Source organism: Neltuma alba, unplaced genomic scaffold (genome assembly GCF_004799145.2).
Source record: "Neltuma alba isolate B1F8T4 unplaced genomic scaffold, ASM479914v2 tig00011698_pilon, whole genome shotgun sequence".
Taxonomy (NCBI): domain Eukaryota; kingdom Viridiplantae; phylum Streptophyta; class Magnoliopsida; order Fabales; family Fabaceae; genus Neltuma; species Neltuma alba.
The window spans coordinates 23,866-43,845 of record NW_021636335.1 but is presented as its reverse complement, the minus strand read 5'-3'; the positions used below and the strand labels follow the sequence as shown (position 1 = coordinate 43,845).

Here is a 19,980-nt window from a genome sequence, read left to right as displayed (position 1 = left end):
TAGAACTTATTATTACAAGCTGCTCATTTACTATGGAACTTTTGAATGAATAAATTCTTTTCTTGAGACCTTGTAGTAACTATCCCTTGTATCTATTCATGCATGCAACTTTCATCGGACAAGAATAAAAAGTCTATGCTGTTTAATGTTGCGCAAAATTAATGATTTCTGGGAATTCCATAATTTTCTCTGCAAAACGTTCAAAAAGCTCATCAACAGCTCCATCTCCAAAATGCTTCTCGATGAGCACTTCATGCACGGCCCTCGCTGAGGAAACATAAGTTTCAATGTTTGGTAGAAACTTTCTATCCATTGCGACTATTTCCTCGAGGTTTAAATCTTCGTTACTTTCAAGTATTTTCTTCAGATAATTCAGGTGTGGGAAATATGTGGGCACATTGTAAGTGTCCATTTTTTCTTCACTTACTAGCCCCTGCAATTATAAGAATCGTTTCCAAAACCAAAACCTTATTTAAGTTCTCTTACTTAGCAATAAATGACAATAATTAACAGATGTCTTAGTACTCAAAAGCTTACATAACAAATAGAGTGAATTTCTCTAATTCCCCCCTGCATTTTGTCTTAATTAAACATGCTTCTCCTCTACTTTAAAAACATACACTTAAATTCAAGCTACAAAAGAATATTTACTAATTATACCTTTTATCATACTAAATTCCTAATTTTGACTAAAATTATTTTGAAGAATAAAAGTTTTCTCTAACTTTTTTATTTTTGCAAATAGTTATCTATTTATTGTTTTTGTTATATTGGGACAGAAGCTCAAGTAATCTAGTTAACTTAGACATAAAAATCTTGATTAAAAATTTGATTAATTATACTATTAAATATATATTTAACTAAATATTTTTATGGATGTTTGTGAAAAAAATTTGTGTTTAAAGGCTTTAAATTATATATATAATATATGAGTATCATTTACGTTACGCACGATGAACAAAAATATGCGTTCAAAGTATGTTTTTAACCATTTCAAAGAAATCTAAATAAATAAGTTTCAATGGATGTGATGAAAAATTAAAATTGTAAAATTTTATAATATAATTAAAATTAACAGTTTTTATAACATTAGTATAAAGTTTGAAATTTTTTGGTTGTATAAAAACTATTTTTTGGCAAACATAGATGTTTAAATAATTCTCATGTTAAATAGGACTACATTTGTCAAAACAAAAATTTAAGAGTGAAGCTTAACGTTAATTAACAATTGGATAGATGAAAATAAAATTTCAAATATATAAGGGAGTTTTGTATAACATACATTTTAATTTTAATGGAGGCTTATATATGTTTTCAAAATAGAAAGAAACTTTTTGTAATTTAAGTAACACAAAGAGCTTATTAATATATTTTACTCTGATGAATGTTAGTAGAAAAAAATATGCGCAATTACGTACCGATCTCGCCATGTCCATTAGACAACTTCCCGAGAGTTCAAGTTCTTTGCCAGCATACAAATCTGTATTAAAATCAATCACGTCATGAGCAGCACATGTCATAATTGCCATTAATCCATTGCTCACTAGCTCTTGTGCTCTGGCATGCAGAAATGTCTCCAAATCTATCTTAAACTGTCTCTTATAAGCATCTTCAACTTCACTTGGAGCATTAGTATAGTAAATTCTTCCCTTGTTCCAAGCACCACAGCTTCTGTCAGTAAGCTCTCTGGGCAACTTAGATAGCCAATTCAGTGCCGAAGATGAATGAACTAGATGTAAGCTTTGTCTTGGAAACAAGCGTCCATAAAAAGGGCCAGGAACTCCAAATGCAAAGTAGTTTCTATTGGAAGGAAGCTTTTGAAAGAGACTGTTGAAATCATTTGAAACTTGATCGTTGAAGAAGACTAGGATTTCTGGGGTAGATTGATTTTGTGATTGGCATTGGATTCGTATTGCTTCTACTATGTTTTGAACTTTGATGAAGGTGTTTGGTCCAGTGGAGCACCCCAAGTCAGCTATGCAAATTGGGTTTGTAGAAGAAGCACAAATGGTTTTTAAATCAAATTTGCTAGCAATCGCACTTTGGAGAGGGTTCTTGACTGCTTCAACTGCTGATCTCTGTACACATTATTGTTTATATGATTATGTGGTTATATTTAATTTTTTTTGGAACTTTAGTTGTGGCTAGGTAAAGTTGGCACAACAATTTAGATTACTTTTCTTCCAATAAGGGATGAAACCTTTGGCCAGAGAGAAAAAATTGACAAAACCAATAACGTGTGTGTGTGTGTTTGTGAAGGAAAAATGTATAACTGTAGCTGATAATTAATATTTTGCATGTCATTTTTAATATGTTTAAATAGATATAATAATAAACGTTATAATTATAAAGATAAAGAATAAAATATTAGAGAAAGGAATAATCACTTTAATAAAAAGGAATTACATGTGTAAAATGACAATTAAAAACCATCTAACAAATTTAATGTAATATAAGGATTTATATGCTATTTAAACTTGCATATGTATGAATGATTGAATTACACAGATTAAAAGTAGTTAAAATTGATTAAAAATAATAAATATGTTAAAAATATATAATTAATGTAGTGGGACTAACTAATGATTAAAAGAGATAAAAATTAAAAATAGTACTAAAATTTTTTAACAAGTTATTAATATCTCTTATAAATAGTAGCATCTTATTCTTAAAAAAACAATTTCTTTTATATAGAAGCTGATGGAGTAATATTGGATGAAACTAAGATCACATGCCTGAGAAGTAGAGTTTGCAGCATATAGCTTTGAGGACCATCTCCTCCCTTCATAGCAAATGATTCAATGGATTCACTCTTCATCTCTGTTTTTCTTCTTTTAATTATATCTGCATGATTCTAAGATGGTTAAAGTCGGTAACAATAGTTTTCTGAAGAGTATAAGAAAAAAAGACTAAAAAAAAAAGTTATACATAACGTTTTTAATTAAGAAGTGAATGATCGATCAATACTTTCATCCCTTCCCACCTATTTCAGTTATAGGATGCAAATCGGGTTGATGTGATTTTTTTTTTTTCAAGATACAGTTGGCGAAAACTCTTATGCCCCTTTTGGTTCATGGAATCTATAGGAATGTAATGTAATATAATAGTTGGGAATGTAATGGAATGCAATGTGGATTACAAGGGTTTGTTTGGTATGTCATGGGATGAATATATTTTTTAACTAAAAAATTACTCTTTTACCCTTAATCACAACAAAAACTCTCCCCACATGATCAACATCATCATCATAGATCAAGCACAAACCACAACATAATCAAACCCAAAGAAAGAGCCACAATCTGACCAATGAGTTTGAAGATGAGTATTCGAAAATAAATATGGAAAAATGCATAAGTTACTACTAATGTGAAGATGAAGATGAGGATCAGAAGAAGATCTAACTAATAAATATTAACTAAATGAGTGTTCTAATTCAAATTAATTTCAGATTTGAGACTAGGAGAAGAACAAAGGTGGTGTAAGGAGGAAGAGGACGATATCTTAGCCAAATCTACAACTAGGAGGAACAATGGTAGTGCAAGGAGATGAATGACGGTGGAGCAAGATCTATGAATAGGTGTGAACTATGACAAAGAGAAAGACGCTTTTGAGCATAAGAGAAGATGGTGAATGAGGTTCGTGGTGGAGGACACCAGTAAGGGGATGAGGAGGGAGGAAGGGCACACGAATAGAGATAGGTATTATGGGAAAAAGACAGTGGGAATAGGGAATACATAGGTTTATGAATGTACTCCCCATTACAGCAGTTGATGTAATCTACATTGCATGATGTAATCTCTTTTACCTTACATTGGACCAACCAAACAAAAGGAATAGTGAAATGCATTAGGATAAGAGGCAATGACATTACATGTAAAAGAACCAAACCGGCTATTAGGGTAATAAGAATTTGACTTTATCTTTAGTGTACTCAACAATAAATGCAATGCGTTTGATGTTTGTTATGTTAATTGTAAATATTTATAAACCATGAAGTAATGTCATTGAAATTGTCTCTTGACACAACATATCTCAAGTCATAATTGTGTTATTTCATGAACCGACAAATTCTTAAGTCATAATCATATGTTGTTTCATGAGCTATCATATCTTTAATAGACAAAGATTATTGAAAATAACTTTTTCATGAAGAGTCATATCCTTCTAATATATAGGATTTCCTATAACACAACTTTTCACCAAATAGTGATTATCACACCTTTAGTTGTAACCTTTTTATAAGGTGTCCCTAAGAATCAAACACACATAACCTACTTTTTGTACAGCTTAAAAGAGAAGTTGTATTGGGGGAAAAAAATTCTATCAGAGAAAATACATGGCTATCATAACGGACAGAGGATGAGAAAATACATATCGCAGGCATAAGATACAGAGAAGTCAGAAAAGCATCGAGCCAGCTTTGCTCAGAGAGCCAGAGGCATCTGGACTTTGTGAATTCCATATATATTAATGCAAAGCGAGTAAAATGGTGACAAAAGACGATGTCATAATCACCCAATTGACTAAAACTTGAAATCAGATAACTGAACTGAAGGTATATATTATTCCAGAAGACAGATAAAACAAAATCAGAAGAGAAGCATGAATGTAATTTAGGAAGATATAGGAATGAAATTGTAGAAACTGAACCGAGCATGAAAGGCTTCTTCCATTAATATGTCGATATGAGTGACACATGGAACAGCCATTGCTACTAGAAAAAAGGTCAAAGTTGAGGGAACTTGATGATGTATTTTGGTGACGCTAGAAGACAAAAGAGAGAAAGGAGAACTTCACCACCATGACCGCGCCAGAATAGAGATGTTTATTGGTATGATATTAACAGTTATCTCTATAAGGTTTCATCAAACTATGAACTACCCATTCTTACTAAACAACCCATATGGAAAAAAAAAATATCAATTCTAAATGATGAGATTGAATGAAGAAATAGAACAGTGATTTCTACCTTTCTTTCTCTTGCTTCACCCTTCTTTCTTTCAATCTTCCCACTCAATTTTCTTTTTGATGTGTGTTCTATCATTCTATATTCCCCCCTTATATACATAGACAAAAATGAATCATCCATATCAATGACTCAATCAATTCTCGAGAATTGATTTGCACGTCAAATCTAAATTATTCATTATTTGCCTTTTTTAGAGATGCCCATAAAATTTTACCTAAAGTGTGTTCAATACTATATACTAACTACTATACACTTTTCGTTAGGGATGTGCATAAAACTTGGAAGTTTAATCTGACCCTTCTTAACCCAATTTGGTCTGGTTTAATCTATTGAAGAGAAAAGCAGCTTGATGAGACAAGTGGACTAACAGGATCAAACTAAGTTATTAGTCTAATTCAGTCTAGCCCGATATTTTTATATATATTATATTATAATATATTTATTAAATTTATATTATAATATATTTTACCATTTCGGATTGGGAGGTGAGTTTCTAATATACTTCCTCCTGTCCACATTATAAGGAGCTTCTAGAGGAATAGGATATTCTAAAATGTAAGTCACTTGCAAGATAATTAATTTTTATTCACAAATTGAACCCCTATAAAAAATATTCATTTCCAATTTTGCCAATTCTTTGTATTTTCTCTCTCTTCAAAAAAATATGTCCCGTGCAATTAATCTAATGAGAGTTCACTCTTCTCTCTCCTTCTAAACATCATTTCTTATGAAAAGAATTTGATGAAATGACTATTCTGTCTCCTAGTAAATATTATTTTCGATGGTTAGAATAATCTCAATTTTTTACAAAAAATGAAGGAATAATAGACCTTTTTATTATCACAACCCCCTCATCCACTAGTCTTCATTGTTTTCACCTTTTATTATCATTACAAAGAAAGCGTGTGTTTTTAATTGGTTATTTGAATAAAAACAAAAAAGAAGAGAGAGAATTTTTTTCTTTCATTGATTGTTTACTTTGGACATTGAAAAGGCCCATGAATGTAAGAGAAAATGCATTTAAAAATTATTTTTTTCCTTACAAATTTTTTAATAAAAATAAGGAAAAAAGACACTAAAACACTCTCAAAAATACTGAAAGACAAATGAGGGTAGGTAAATTTCAAAATGCCAAATCAGACTCCAGGTACTATTTTGGAATTTTAAAATATTGTGAAATGACAACACTGTCCTTACTCTCAGTGATTACTTTCATATAACTATTAACTACTCTTGTTTTCAAAGTTCTGGTGACAATTTTTATATAGGTATTGATTGCACAAGAGTAGTAAATAACTAAATAAAAAGTAGTCACTAGATATACAACAACACTTAGTGCATTTTTTGAATTTTTGGAACAAAAGTAGTCAATAGCGAAACTAGAATAGTCAATAGCTAAATAACATTAGTCACCAGAATTTTAAAAATGAAAGTAATCAATCACAATATTAAAGTAATCAGTAGCTAAACAAGAGTAGCCATCAGAGTTTTAAAAACAAATGCAATCAATAATTAAAAAAGAGTAGTCAATATATAAGAAAAAGTAGTCACTAGAATTCTAGCGACCAGTAATTAGAGTTCCAATGATATGCCGCTAGAGCTCCAGTGGCCAGAAATGCTGAGGTGGTAGTATTTAAAACAAATAGTAAAAAAATAGTAAAAGGGTATTTGTGTAATTTCACAAGATTTGAAAATTCCAAAATGGTACCTGGGGTTTGAATTGAAATTTTAAAATTCACCTATCCTCATTTGTCCTTTAATATTTTTGAGGGTATTTAGTGTCTTTTTCCATAAGAGTAAAGAGGAGACACATCGCTCTTTTTTGCCTCTTCTCTATTGTTGTTTTCTTGTCTCTTCTCTATCACTATTGAGTGTTGTTCCTCTTTTTCTTTGATTCTCGGTTGTGTAGGAATTGATAAGCTCAAGATTCCTCTTCCTCTCTGTCATTTGGATCCTTTCTCTCTCTCCAAACTCTCCCCTCGATCTCTTCTCATGTTGCTGACGACTTGCTATTCCTAATTTTTTCCTGTCTCTTCCCTAGCGGCTATGTGATTTAGGACTATATAGACTAGTCCAATGGTCTAGTGGACCAAACCTAGTTTGGCCTGATCTTGGGTTTATATAGAACTAGGCCAAACCACGGACCATCTCATTTAGCCCAAAGTAAATTTAGAATAGACCTCAGGATAGGCACTAACTCGGTCTGGTCTGATATATGTATACCCCTATTTTTTGGATATACAAAAGTATCCATAAACTTGTAAAACAAAATTAAAATTGACACAGCTGTTAAGTTTGCCTAATGACCATTATTTTTGGTAGTGGGGTTATCACCAATGTTATAAAAGTACCAAAATACCTTCAACTCAAAAAAAAACCCAAAAAGGATAAAGTTATAAAAATATTCATAAATTTTTAGCCAAAATACTTTAAATACCATATGATTTTCAAAGGTGCTTTGCACCCATGAACTTACAAATGAATTAATTCTTTTATTTTTGACAAAAAAAACTTTATTAAATTTTATTATACTATTATAATAATAATTTCATGGTTGATGTATACATTTAGTCCTAAGTTTATATTAAGTTTCAATTTAGTCCATTAAATATATAAATTGTATTTTTAGTCTCTTAATATATTAACACCAATAATCTCATTAATAGAAAATGCTGGCTTTACTGTAATCATTTTTATATTTTAAAATTTAAGTATTTAAATAATTAGATATATGATAAATACTTAATAATACCAAAATATAAAAAATTTAAGCATTCATAAACATAGTTATATTAAAGAATTATAATGTAGAGCATCTATTGTTAGCATTGATCTGTAGAATTACTATTTCAATTTGTAGAGTCAGTATTTTCAATTAAATAAGACTAATAGTGTTAGGACTAAAGAACTAAAAATGCACTTTTAAAATTTAAGGGACAAATAACTTAAACTTGAGGCAAACTTAGAGGACCCAATATATACTTTAGAAAAAATTATACACAGATCCCCTGCAACACAATTTATCAATCTAAGGTTTCTTGAAATCTCAAAATAAATAAGAGGTCTCATGGGACGTGAAAATAATATTTTTTTAATAAAAAATTATATCATTATCTTTGTTCCCAATTGACAAACTCATGGGTGTGGATTAACAAGTCGATGGGAAGCTATTAACAAATCAGTGGATGTCAGTTGATAACTAAATTTGTATAATAATATAACCTTCACATAAAATCAAATTGTAACAAACAAAAAAAACATTACATAACAATCTTTAAGCTGAAATCATCTGTGACCAAATCATGCAGACTGATATTAGATGAAATTATGAGTTTATATCAAAATCTTGCGATGGAAAAAGGATAATGTTAATTTTCCATTGGTTGTATGTGTTTGGTTGGAACATTTCTTAGTAACCTTTTTTTTACTGCTGCAGATTTTTTAGTGTATAAGGGAAGATCAGTTGCCACCAATTTTGGTGGGAACCAATTTTCCATCACACGTGGGAAAATGTCAAATATCATATTACCTTTGAAATTTGAATAAAATGCTGGGCATCTAATCTATGACCTCTATGAAAAGCATAAAAGCTGGTTATATCCCTTCTGAGCTACTCTCTCCTATGAATATTCCCTTCCAAAAGCTAGTTATATCCCTTCTGAGCTCCTCTCTCCTATGAATATTCCCTTCCCCTTATTCCACCTCCACGTCCTTTTCTAATTTTAGACTATTACTTTTCATCTGGATATCCATATCCACATTACTGGATTTGCTTATGTATTTTGGAGATGATGAGACCACCTGATATGCAACTAATTTTAATGCTGCATCAAAACCCATTTTAGGCTTGAACAGTCGAACACCCAGCTTACGCCTACATATAACAGCACCACAATGACAATCCTGATCTACACCAAATTATCTGATGCAATCCTCAACTATAAAAATGCTACTAAAAAGTGAAACAATTGCTTATACTGGTAATCAAGCGTCTCTCACATTTTCGGTTAAGAAAAACATAGGCAAACAAAGGATGTTAAACAAGAATTTGGAAAAGGCAAATTTGAATTTGATCCAATTATATTCATTTTTTTTTGCATAAAATGCTAATTTGTTTGAGCAAATTTGAAAGTAATGTAAGAAATTCAAATTTTCTTCAGCAAATTCAAATTTGATGTGTAAGAAAATTTGAATTTGCTTGCTTCTTTTCTTGTCATATTAAAGCTTAAATTTCATTCAACATAACTTTAAAAATAAAAATTGCTTTTGAATGGGTCTTACTGCATTAGATATTAGGTTCAATGAGCTTTATAATGATATATCATTTGCCTAATTTGTAATTAAATTAAGAAAGATATGTCTACTAAAAATTCATCTTTAAATTGATTTTGTTTATGTGAGTTTGTTTATATTCTATTCAACACGTGAAAAATAGAGACAAATAAATTAGACTATAGAAAGAGTTGTGATTCTTTGATTTTTTAAATAAATTTTATATTTTTTTGTTATTTAATGGTTTTTTAATCAGTTGATATCTAAAGTTATTTTACTATTTCTATTGAATATTTAGATTTAAGTATTTATTTAAATTATTATTTATTATAACTTATTTTTAATTATTATTTTTTTAATAATATGTCATATTTAGTATAATATTATTATTTTATTTTTCTTAGTTGAAAAGCATTTTTATCTCATAATATTATATTCTTTCATTAAGAGTGATATGGCAAAATTGTACAATTTTCCAACCCATTTTCATTCAACCAAACATAAAATTTTTTATTAACCCATTTTTTATTATTTCAATACTTACCAGACATTTCATTACTAAAGAACTTTCGATTTCATTGCATTCCATTCACTCTCATCTTGATCTTTTTGATCAACGCAGAGTCCCTACTGACGGCGACTCTAACAATGGAAATAAGTTCTCTACCTTTAAAAAGATGTCTGACATGAATACTTAGGTCACAATGAGTTGCAGCAAATGTCAAGATCTAAACCCATATCTTGGAGATAGCTTTCCATTTGCGGTCCAACTGGAATTTTTAAAAGTCTTAGGCCATGCTACGTGCCAAAAACAGCACAGTTGGGTATGGTGGTGAGGAATTATCATCATCATAATCTAGTGGATTGCTTAGAACACATTGACTAGCCTCTCCTTCATCAAGACCTTTTGATGTTACATCATTATGTTCAAAGAACTCAACAATTTCACTTTCAATGGATGCGTGCACCATAGTTTCGTGTTCCCAGTCTTCTTTAATTCCAGGCACTTGAGACAGCATATCTGGTTGCATACGATGAAGGTATATCATGTAATCTAAGAGAAGTTTACTATACTAACGCAAAGAACCACTGTAATTATCATGTGTATCAGTATAGCAAAGAGTAGTAGCAATATGCAACACCACAAGAGTTCTACCAAAAGGGTAGTTGTTAGTGTCCCTATAATTCACAATAGGATTTATTATATGATGCATTACATTGTCCATGACATCTTCTACACCTTAAGTTGCAAAACTTATTCTCCGCTTCAAAGTAGTGGCATCAGATCTTAAATCCCAAGAAAGGATGTCAGCATAATATAAGAAGTTCCAACAACTCATGATTCAATGGAGTCTTGGTTTTATACTTGGAGTGCTCTAATAGTTTTTTCACTCCAAGGGAATATGCAATTTGATCCAAAGTTGGTTTTAGAAACTCTACAGCTTGAAGCTCAGCTGTTGTTGTGGCTTCTTGGGCTGATATTGGCTAAGGCAAAGCCTCATCAAATTGCATCCCGATATTGAATGACTCCATGGAAGAAATAAAATTGAGAAGAGTCCACCATGCTCACAAAATCTAGGTAATAACTAGAAATTTTTCTCCCGTACAATACACGGACTAGAATATTTGATTAGATTTTAAATTCTAATCAGTGTTCGCTTCTTATAAGAGTATGATTTTTTTTAATTCATTCACATGAGATTTGAATTAGATATGCGAAATTTAGGGAAAACATATGAAAATTTAAATTTATTTATTTATTTATCGATTTAGGCCCTCAATTGACATACTATTTAATTATGATACTTTCTATTTAATTCAATATATTCAAATCTCAATTAAGATATTATTCAAATTCAAAATTAATTATTAGTTTCTTAATTTACGCTAAATCTATCTATGTTTACATGATTCATGGTTTGGTTAAACTCTTTTAGTGTAGCTGATTGCACCTTACCTTTTGCTATTCCAAACTTTGAATAGGTTGATATTCTTAGAAGACTCTATGACTGTTTGGGTTCATATAGCCTGAAACTATTTAGAGAAGTAGAGCTTTATGGATTGTCAAATGATTTCGAAGAGGAACTAGAGGAGAATGTTAGAATCATGGAGAAGATTAGACACCACGTAACTTGGATTGAATCTGAAGGAAGAGAAGATAAATCATTGTATGAAGAAGAGCACGCTCTAAATGCAGAAACTGCATCCTTTGTTCTTGGTAATAACTCTTCATCCACTGCTTTAAGTGATGAAGAGGTGGATGAAGAAATTAATGCTGAATCCCCTCACATCTTTGAGCTTAATAATGACATATCTATTACTTCTGATGGTTGTAGCTTAGAAGAGCATGAGCGTGATAGCAATATTGTACCTTTAGATGTAGATTTGAGTAAGAATTATGCTAACCTTAATCCTTTGAGCAATAATTCTTGCCAAGATATTGAGCAGCTTTCTGCTTGTATGAACTTAGATAATCATTCTAACCACGAATTGCCTTTAGGACCTAGTGATAAGCATGATATATGTATTGATGAGACATCTTCTCCTTCTTTATCTTCTTCTTCTATTCTTCCCCCCATTTCTGAAAGTGATGTGATGCACTCCAATTTTAGATTGGATTCTGCATCTTCCACTTCACACAAGAGTGAAGATAAAGATGATGCTTTGAAATTGGCCACTAGTCTTAAAGTCAATTCATGTTTTCATGAGTTTGATTCCCCTATTCTTGACTATTGTGTTGACTTGAGCATGCTTACTACTTCCATTGACAGTGCACTCCATATTGCTAGTCACTCTTTAGAATAATTTGAATTCCTTGAGCATGATTGTGTACCCAATGATCACACACTCTTGCTAGATGATGTCAAGCATGTTCATCACTCTTACTATCAAGTCTTATCAGGTAATTTGCCCCCTGATGTACTAGGATTGGACATAGATTTGGATTTTATTGACTTAATTGATGTTATTAATGAAAGAGTGTTTCTTGACTGTGATGTTACCATTAATGACAACCAAGTTAATTGTGTGATGCCTAAGGTTGCATGCTATATGCCTACGGATGACTTGATTGACTTTGTTAGGTGTGAGAAGTACCTGTCTTCTTTTGAATCTCATTTTAGACTTCTCACATCATATGCTTTGAAGTGCAATTCCATACATATGAGTTGCTTCCACAGATTTAAGCATTTTGATTCATACATTATACTTGGTGAAGGACAAGATACTACTATGTTCTTGTTGAATTCTTTACAGGATAATCACTTTAGGAGTTTCCATGATGATCACTCTCTACCATACATCTTGGAGCCTTTACCGATCGATCCAAAACCACCACCAAGGAAGAAGGAAGAAGGAGAAAGACTTATTCTAAAAAAGTTCATGATTCTCATCCAAGATGAGAATTTTTATTTCAAGAGCTTAAGGAGATTTCGTTGCAAGGTTGTCCCTTTCCTCCCTCTACTTTCTTGTGACCAAATAGGCCTTTAGAGTGGAGATGATGGTTTTTTCTATTATGTGTGATGCTTTTCTAAATTAGAGGACTTCATTGACATGGGTGTGCCTGACGAGGACATGGCTCCTGGCAGCATCTAATGGATCGACTGCCGTTGTAAGCATACTGCCGTAATAGAAGTCATGCCTGTTTCTTAGTATGACCCCCTGTATGATTCCCAACCTCAATTGTTTAAGGCCTTAGGCTTGGAAGATCATTTCCCTCACTGAAGAGATGACCCCTCGGTTCTCGATGATTTTGGACGTTCGAGTAATACAAGAGCTCTAAGCTATGAAGATTACTACAATAGCATGAGGTTCAGGTATATAATGGGCTCATAGATTATGTTGCAACTTCAATACAAAACATTAGTAGAAAAGTTCAAGGTGAATCCTCAGATACGTAATTTAGTTGCAGAATATTGGTTAAAGTATGTAGAGAAGATTAATATTTTGGGTTATGATAGGGCTGATGTAGTTGTTCACGAGTTTGAAATGCAACAAGTTGTAGGTAATACTTATTTTTACAGCTACACTTAGATTGAGTGAAATAATATGTCTTTAGTGATATCATAGTGTTTGTCACATTCTTGTGTAAGCTCTTTAAACCATTGAAACACCTCATCATGCATGATATGTTGTAGCACACTAATTCTAAATGATTGAATCTTGATTTTTGTTTGGGGTTTGGATCTCCAAATTTCTTTAGCTTAATAAGAATGACACCATGCATACTCACTTATTATCTCATTGGTTGGGATGGGGGAAGCAAAATCTACTTTAGTCTTTAATACATTCACACATATACATGTACATAGCTACGTTATACATATAGAAAAGAAAGAGTAGTTGGATTGAGCAGATCAAAGTTTTAAGTGTGGAAGTGTTTGTTTTACCGCGTGTATATAACGGATCTACTTTCCCTCTTTTTATACAAATGTCCCCAACATGCAAAAACTCCCTTCTATCCAATAATGACTATATTACACATACTAACCCCATGTTGTTCTTTATTTCTATTTGTGCCCTACTTGAAATAGGCTTAAGTTTATCCATCAAGATTGGACTTATAGGCTTTTTCTAACCGTTTATGATCATTGATTATTAAAAGTACTAATCATTGGATATAATATGCATATTTTGCAACTATATCAATTGCTTTCTAATTTTCGAGGCTTCCCTATCATTGTGCATATCTATGTTTCTCATTTTCATTGCTTATTTAGGGTTTGAAGACAACATTCAAAAGCTATGTGTGAAACATAAAAGAAAATTTCACAATTTATTTGGTAAATATGCTGTAATGATATGATACAAATCTTTAAGAAAAATGATTCCATTGGATTGTACTATGGCAATTTCATTCTTGGTTTGCCACATGAATAATGAGGCAGTGTTGCCTATAGACATATCACAATGGGCTGTTGAAGGAAAACTTCCATATTTGTCTGCCTATGTTGAAATTGAGAAGCGTATGGGGCCATCTAAAAGTTCATGCCCTATAAATTCAGATTAAATGTTCAAACCTTCACGACATGTTTTGCCACAAAACATTGAGACTTTGACTGCAACAATTGTTGATTCAATAGGCTTGGAGATGCCTCCTGTGAACTTTTTTGAGATAGCTAGTCGATATATCCGATAGTTAAAGCTTCCTTATGAAAAGATTCTTCCTAAAGCAATGCTTATCTATGAATGGTCTTTGTCCCCTGCTTTATGGTTATCCATAAATGAGTCAAGGTTTCCAACTCGCTTATGTGTTCTCTCAATTATAATCGTAGCCATTCTGATGTTGTATAATATTAATGGTTTTGGATTCTGGGAGAGGAGTTTGCCTACTAATGTGGCTACAAGTGGTTCTATAGGCAAAAAGAAATGTTCAATGGATTTAAATCTTGAACGAGATCAACTTGAAGAGGAAGCTGCCAAGTTGCCTTGCCACCTTCATTCCTTATACACTGGGGTTCCAAAATGATATGATGTGAACTTCTTGAAGCTTTTATTTTAGTTTTTTATTTCATAAACTACTTATAAACAAAAGTATGCATTTAGTTTTCTAACAAATTAAGTTTAATTTTAAAAAAAAAGCAAAAATGATTATATTAAAATATCATTATTTGAGAACTTTTTGTCTACATTTAACGGTATAGTGTTAATATTTTTGGGGTAATAAAACTAATATTGTTAGGGTTAGAAGATTATTAACACTATTTTTTGTGAAACCAGTGGATGGAATGTGCACTTTTAGTTTATTGATATATGAATTTTCCTTCTATGGTAACTTTGTTAAAGAACTTGATGTTTTTAGGTATATGGAGTTAGAACATGTAAAGGACTGGCAAACATATCTCAAATATTGTGAGGATTCTGTCTTTGCTAGATTGGAACCCTTTTTGAAGATTACGAAGAGAAGAGGATGGTGGAACACTTGGAAAATTTTTATCTGAAATGGTTTAAAGATGGAAAGGTAAAATAAAATCCTTAATATTCTTATAAAGTTTATTCCCAATTAAAGACAATTCATCCAAAGCTTATTCTTCCTCAAAAAATATTCCAAAGAGCTTCCAATAGAACTTGGAATCACTCAATTTTGGTTTTTCTAAAATTAGTTATGAATTTTCAAAATTTGGCCAATTAATAGGTTACTGTGAATAGTACCCATGAGCAAAATTTTTCAAAGTCCAATTTTTTAAACTTTTGGCCATAAAATGTGATTCCATTTAACTCTATTTGGATGGTTATTTGGTAAAAAAAATAAAAGTGTTATATTTTTAGTATCAGAGCAAAGGTTCTGGCATTAGCTGGAATGCTCTGATTTGAGGAAAATGCTACTGTTCATTCATGGGATAGTTTTGGTCATTATGTGCAGGAAAAAGTATAATGGCTTGTTTTAGCTATAATAGTGATTCAAAGGGTTCAGTTAACCAGAGGAGAGTGGGAGAACATTTTCCTTGGTGGTTTGATGAGGATGAGGATTATAACCTCCTAGCATACTTTTATTATGATACTTTATGGGACAGTAACCCTCCACCTGACATAGCCACAGCTGCTTCCAATGATCCTCAGAGAATTGAGGTCATTCAGATATCTGATAATGGAGCCGGACGTATGAGGTCAAACTACTTCCTATCATGAAGGAATTCCACACCATAGAGGACCTAGTCAAGGATTTTAGGGAGAGGGGCTGGTGTATTAAGCCCGATAAGAACCAGTATGCCCATATATACCTAAGATATCTGGAGGATATCCGAAAGCTTCACTATTATGTGACTGGGGAGGATTATACCCTAGAGACTACTGATTGGGCATTAGCACTGCTTGGAGTACTCCCTAGGACCTGGCTTTGGAGGGAAGGTGTGAGAGATATTTGAAACTGCATGGACACCAGCAGCTTCAATGATCTCATAGACACCCTTGAGATCTTCATGAGGAATACATTTTCTTGAGTTAGATATACTTAGTTAGATGTACTCTAACCTTGGAAAAGTATAGTATTAAACCTTTTGGACTGTAAATGTATGTGACTGGTTAAAGTATGTACTCTCTTGGCTACTATATAAGGTATGAATGTATAAAAAGTACATGGTTATGAGAATCATTATTCTTCCGTTCCTCTTGTAGTTAAGTAAAAGTGTACACTATGGTAAGAACATAAAGAGGAGGTCGAGTGAGTCAGGAGGAATAGAGAACACTAACCTTATTCAAGTAATTATAAATAGGCTAGATGAGCAACATGTGTTGCAACAATTGCAAGCTACGCATGTAAGGCAACAAGAGGAAAGGGACGTTGCCATAGCAGCAATGGTGACAACAGCAATAGCTCAGTTTAGACTACCTAAGCAAAGAGAACCAGTTCAACCTTAAACAGTCCAACCACAGCAACCTGTGGTAGAACAATTAAGGCCAGTTGCAGAGCAGGATAACCTGCAGCAGTGGATTACTCACTTCTAGAAGCATAATCTACCGGCATTTGAAGGAAGAGCTTGAAGGAAAGGCCAAAGGCTTGAAAGAGGTAGCTAGCATTTACTTTCTAAATGTTATATTGCATTGTATTTATTACTTTATATTGTGCTATGTTGCTCTGCCATGAGGTGGATGAGAAGATGATGTTATGTGATGTATAACTCCATACATGTAATGCCTTGGCTTATACTATGTTGAGTGTTGTGAAAGACAAGTATGTTATGTCCTTTCCATGACAGATGCATTAAGTGAAAGTATGAATTAGCAAATTCATTTAGCATAAAATGCTTTGCTTGTGTGACATTATAAATGTGGTGCTATGCTACCAAGGTTCCTATGAATCTTACCCCATGTTTAACAAAAACCTAGGGCCTTCAACATCACAAGGAAAGGGCAAAGAGATGGTCAATGCATGAAGAAAGCATAGCTGCAATGGCACTTTATGATCTTTAGTCATTTCATGCATTTTTGAGGAAGAATATAAATGAATATTTTGTGATGACTTTATATGACTGCTTTATGCAATTATATGATAGAGTATGTTGTGTAAATCAATTATGTGGTTGATTAATTGGTATGTCAAGCTAGAGAATTAATTGTGGGAAGAATTGACACTTAGGGGTAAAAGTCAACTATTTGAGAAGTTTTGACCGATGTTAATCTTAGCTATTGTGGGAGTTAATTCACGAAAATTTTCAGATCAATAGATATTATTTCTCCCTTTAAAATGAGTGGTAATGTCCTTAAATGAATAATCATGCAAGAAGTTATACCCACCCAAAGTTAGAAAAAAAATACTGGAAAAATTTAAAAATAATCAAATAAAGAGTACTTTTTGAAATTAAATCCGGGCTCGAATTTGAAGAAAATTTGAAATATCCTTCCTTTAACTCCTTAAAGTACATGTTTGGAAGCATTACAATTCAAGCAAATCACGAAACAAGCTGGTAGATTGAAAATTTGTAATTGGTTCTCGGATTACTGTTCACTGGTTAAATTCCATATTTTTGGTCTAACTTTGAAAATCATAATTAATTATAGAAAAATTGTATTGGGTGGTTTAAAATTTTATTTGAAGCTCTTTTGGTTCTCTATAGGAAATAAAAACAAAAACTAGACTTATTCCTTGTCAATTCGTATAGTTTATTTGTGAAAGTTTACTGTTTATTTGGTCAAAGCTATACTTTCTAGTTTCTCTACCCTGACTTTGATTAAACATAACTCTTACTACACACATCTTACTTCCACTCTATCAATATTTTGTGACTCATTTAAGGATAATTTATCCCTTTTTCTTGCATTAATAAATCATAATTAATTCCATCCATGCATAATGTCATTCCATCCATGCATAAGCCATTCCCATACAACATCATAGCTAATTATACAAGCCATCATTATCATTTATCATTACATACAATCAATGACGCATTTATAACATACATTGGTATAAAAATTGTACAATTTAATACAATGGATTTCTTCAATTCATTTTCTCTTTCCTTGCTTCCACTTCATGCATCCTATGCTTGATCATCATTACCTATTATGCTTGGTTAAGGGAGAGTGAGATTTGGGAGAATCTTAGAAGCAAACACTACCATTTATGCATGCAAGATGGATGCAAGTGTATAACATGCTTGCTTAATTTAACTCATACTTACGTATAACATATTCTCATGCTCAACGTTTCATATTAACATGCTTGGTCATGAAAAACATCAATAAAACAGAGCATCATACTAGCATTAACATCTCATAACATCATCAAATCACATAATGCACATCAACACATAAACATGCACATAAAGCATATAAGAAAGGAAAGTTCACTACCTTGTATCCTTAAACTTTCTTCTTCTCCCTTTTGCTTCCAACCATTAAGGTTGTTTGCTCAACCTTTACCATTCATTTTCCTTGATATCTCATGGCTCTAAATGAATCAACACATCATTTGCCATTCATTCATTAGAGCCATGATAATCAACAACATTAATACTTTGTTTTCTTTGAACTATATTGACTTCTAACTTTTAAGCTTGATTTCCAACCTTTCTAAAATTAATTCCACATGCTATTCCCACACAATTTCTCATGTAGAATCCATTTCCAAGCTAAAAATCATGAAAATCAAACTTCTTCCCTGTAAACCAGCCTTGACCGAATAGTAAGAACTTTATGGTCTAAAAATTCCATTTTCAATTCTAATGCTTCCAAAATTGTTTTCTCACTTTTAACCCACATAATTTTTCATTTTAAACACATTGGAAGTATCAAAATTATTAGAATCTAATCCTAGTCCCAAGAACTAGCTCTGGCCAAAATGTTACTCAAGTACATAATCATGAAATTCAATCAATTTCAACATAAAACTACTGGATTCTTATGCCTTTCAAGCCTTTAAATATTATTCTAACATCAATTTTGTCACACCTTCTTTATTACCTCATTATATAACAATTGAAACCATTCAAAAGGCTTTGTTTAAGCCCAAAAATTGAAACTTTTTCAAATTTCAGTCCAAGTCGGAACTTGGTACTTCCAAGTCACAACTTGAGGTCATGGAAGCAACCTTTGCTGCTAGGTCGCGACTTGGGATTTCCAGGTCACAACTTAGGATCACAGAGAGCCCTTAGGTACTATTCACTGAGCATTTTCCAGATTGCATGTCTAACTTTGAAAATTCATAACTAATTATAGAAAAATCGAAACGGAATGGTTTCAAGCTCTATAGAAAGCTCTTGACATGTCTTTAAAGAAAAAAATACTCATTAGTATCCAGATCTCATGCATTCGTCTCAGAATCCATTCAAAGTGGCACTGTTCATTTGGTCATTTTTTAATTTTTCAGAATTCATGCCCAACTTTGGAAGGACATAACTTTCTGCACAAAACTCTAAATTTAGTGAATTACCACTTATTTTAAAGTTAAAAATGAGATCTATAAGCATGTCAAGTTTCAGATTCAGACTCATCCAATTGCTCAAAATCACGTTGGTCAAACTTGACCCTTAAAAAGTTAATTTGTATCCCTTAAGTCACCATTCTTGATTTTTCCTTTCCCTTTCAATTCATACCATTAATCTACTTATAATCCAAAGCTAAAGCAGAGCTTTTAATCAAATATTCACATACACATTTTCATAGGTCATTGATACAATTGTTCAACATAATTCACAATAATCCATAATAATTACAAACATAGTTCAAACAGGCACATAAATCAATTTTCTACAAAAATGATTTGCTTCCCCTTGTCCTTGCTTGATCTAACTCCTAAGTGG

General features: G+C 32.1%; 1 protein-coding gene across 1 annotated transcript; it reads right to left on the bottom strand.

The window, feature by feature from the left end:
• Positions 1–142: 142 nt before the first annotated feature.
• Positions 143–10,260, bottom strand: LOC114716880 (probable S-adenosylmethionine-dependent methyltransferase At5g38100). Its single transcript, XM_028901948.1, has 4 exons — positions 10,055–10,260; positions 8,771–8,843; positions 1,419–2,078; positions 143–433 (listed from the first exon to the last, which is right to left on the bottom strand). The coding sequence occupies exons 1-4, from the start codon at positions 10,258–10,260 to the stop codon at positions 143–145; spliced, it is 1,230 nt and encodes a 409-aa protein (XP_028757781.1).
• Between the last annotated feature and the right edge of the window lie 9,720 nt (positions 10,261–19,980).

What these genes read in the sequence shown, in the direction of transcription:
- LOC114716880 (XM_028901948.1), bottom strand. Translation starts at nt 10,260, where the DNA reads ATGCTGTCTCAAGTGCCTGGAATTAAAGAAGACTGGGAACACGAAACT. An exon ending in CCACCATACCCAACTGTGCT is followed by an intron (nt 8,844 to 10,054) that starts GTTTTTGGCACG and finishes TGTTATATGTAG; the next exon opens with GCGTAAGCTGGGTGTTCGAC. An exon ending in TAATGGACATGGCGAGATCG is followed by an intron (nt 434 to 1,418) that starts GTACGTAATTGC and finishes TTATAATTGCAG; the next exon opens with GGGCTAGTAAGTGAAGAAAA.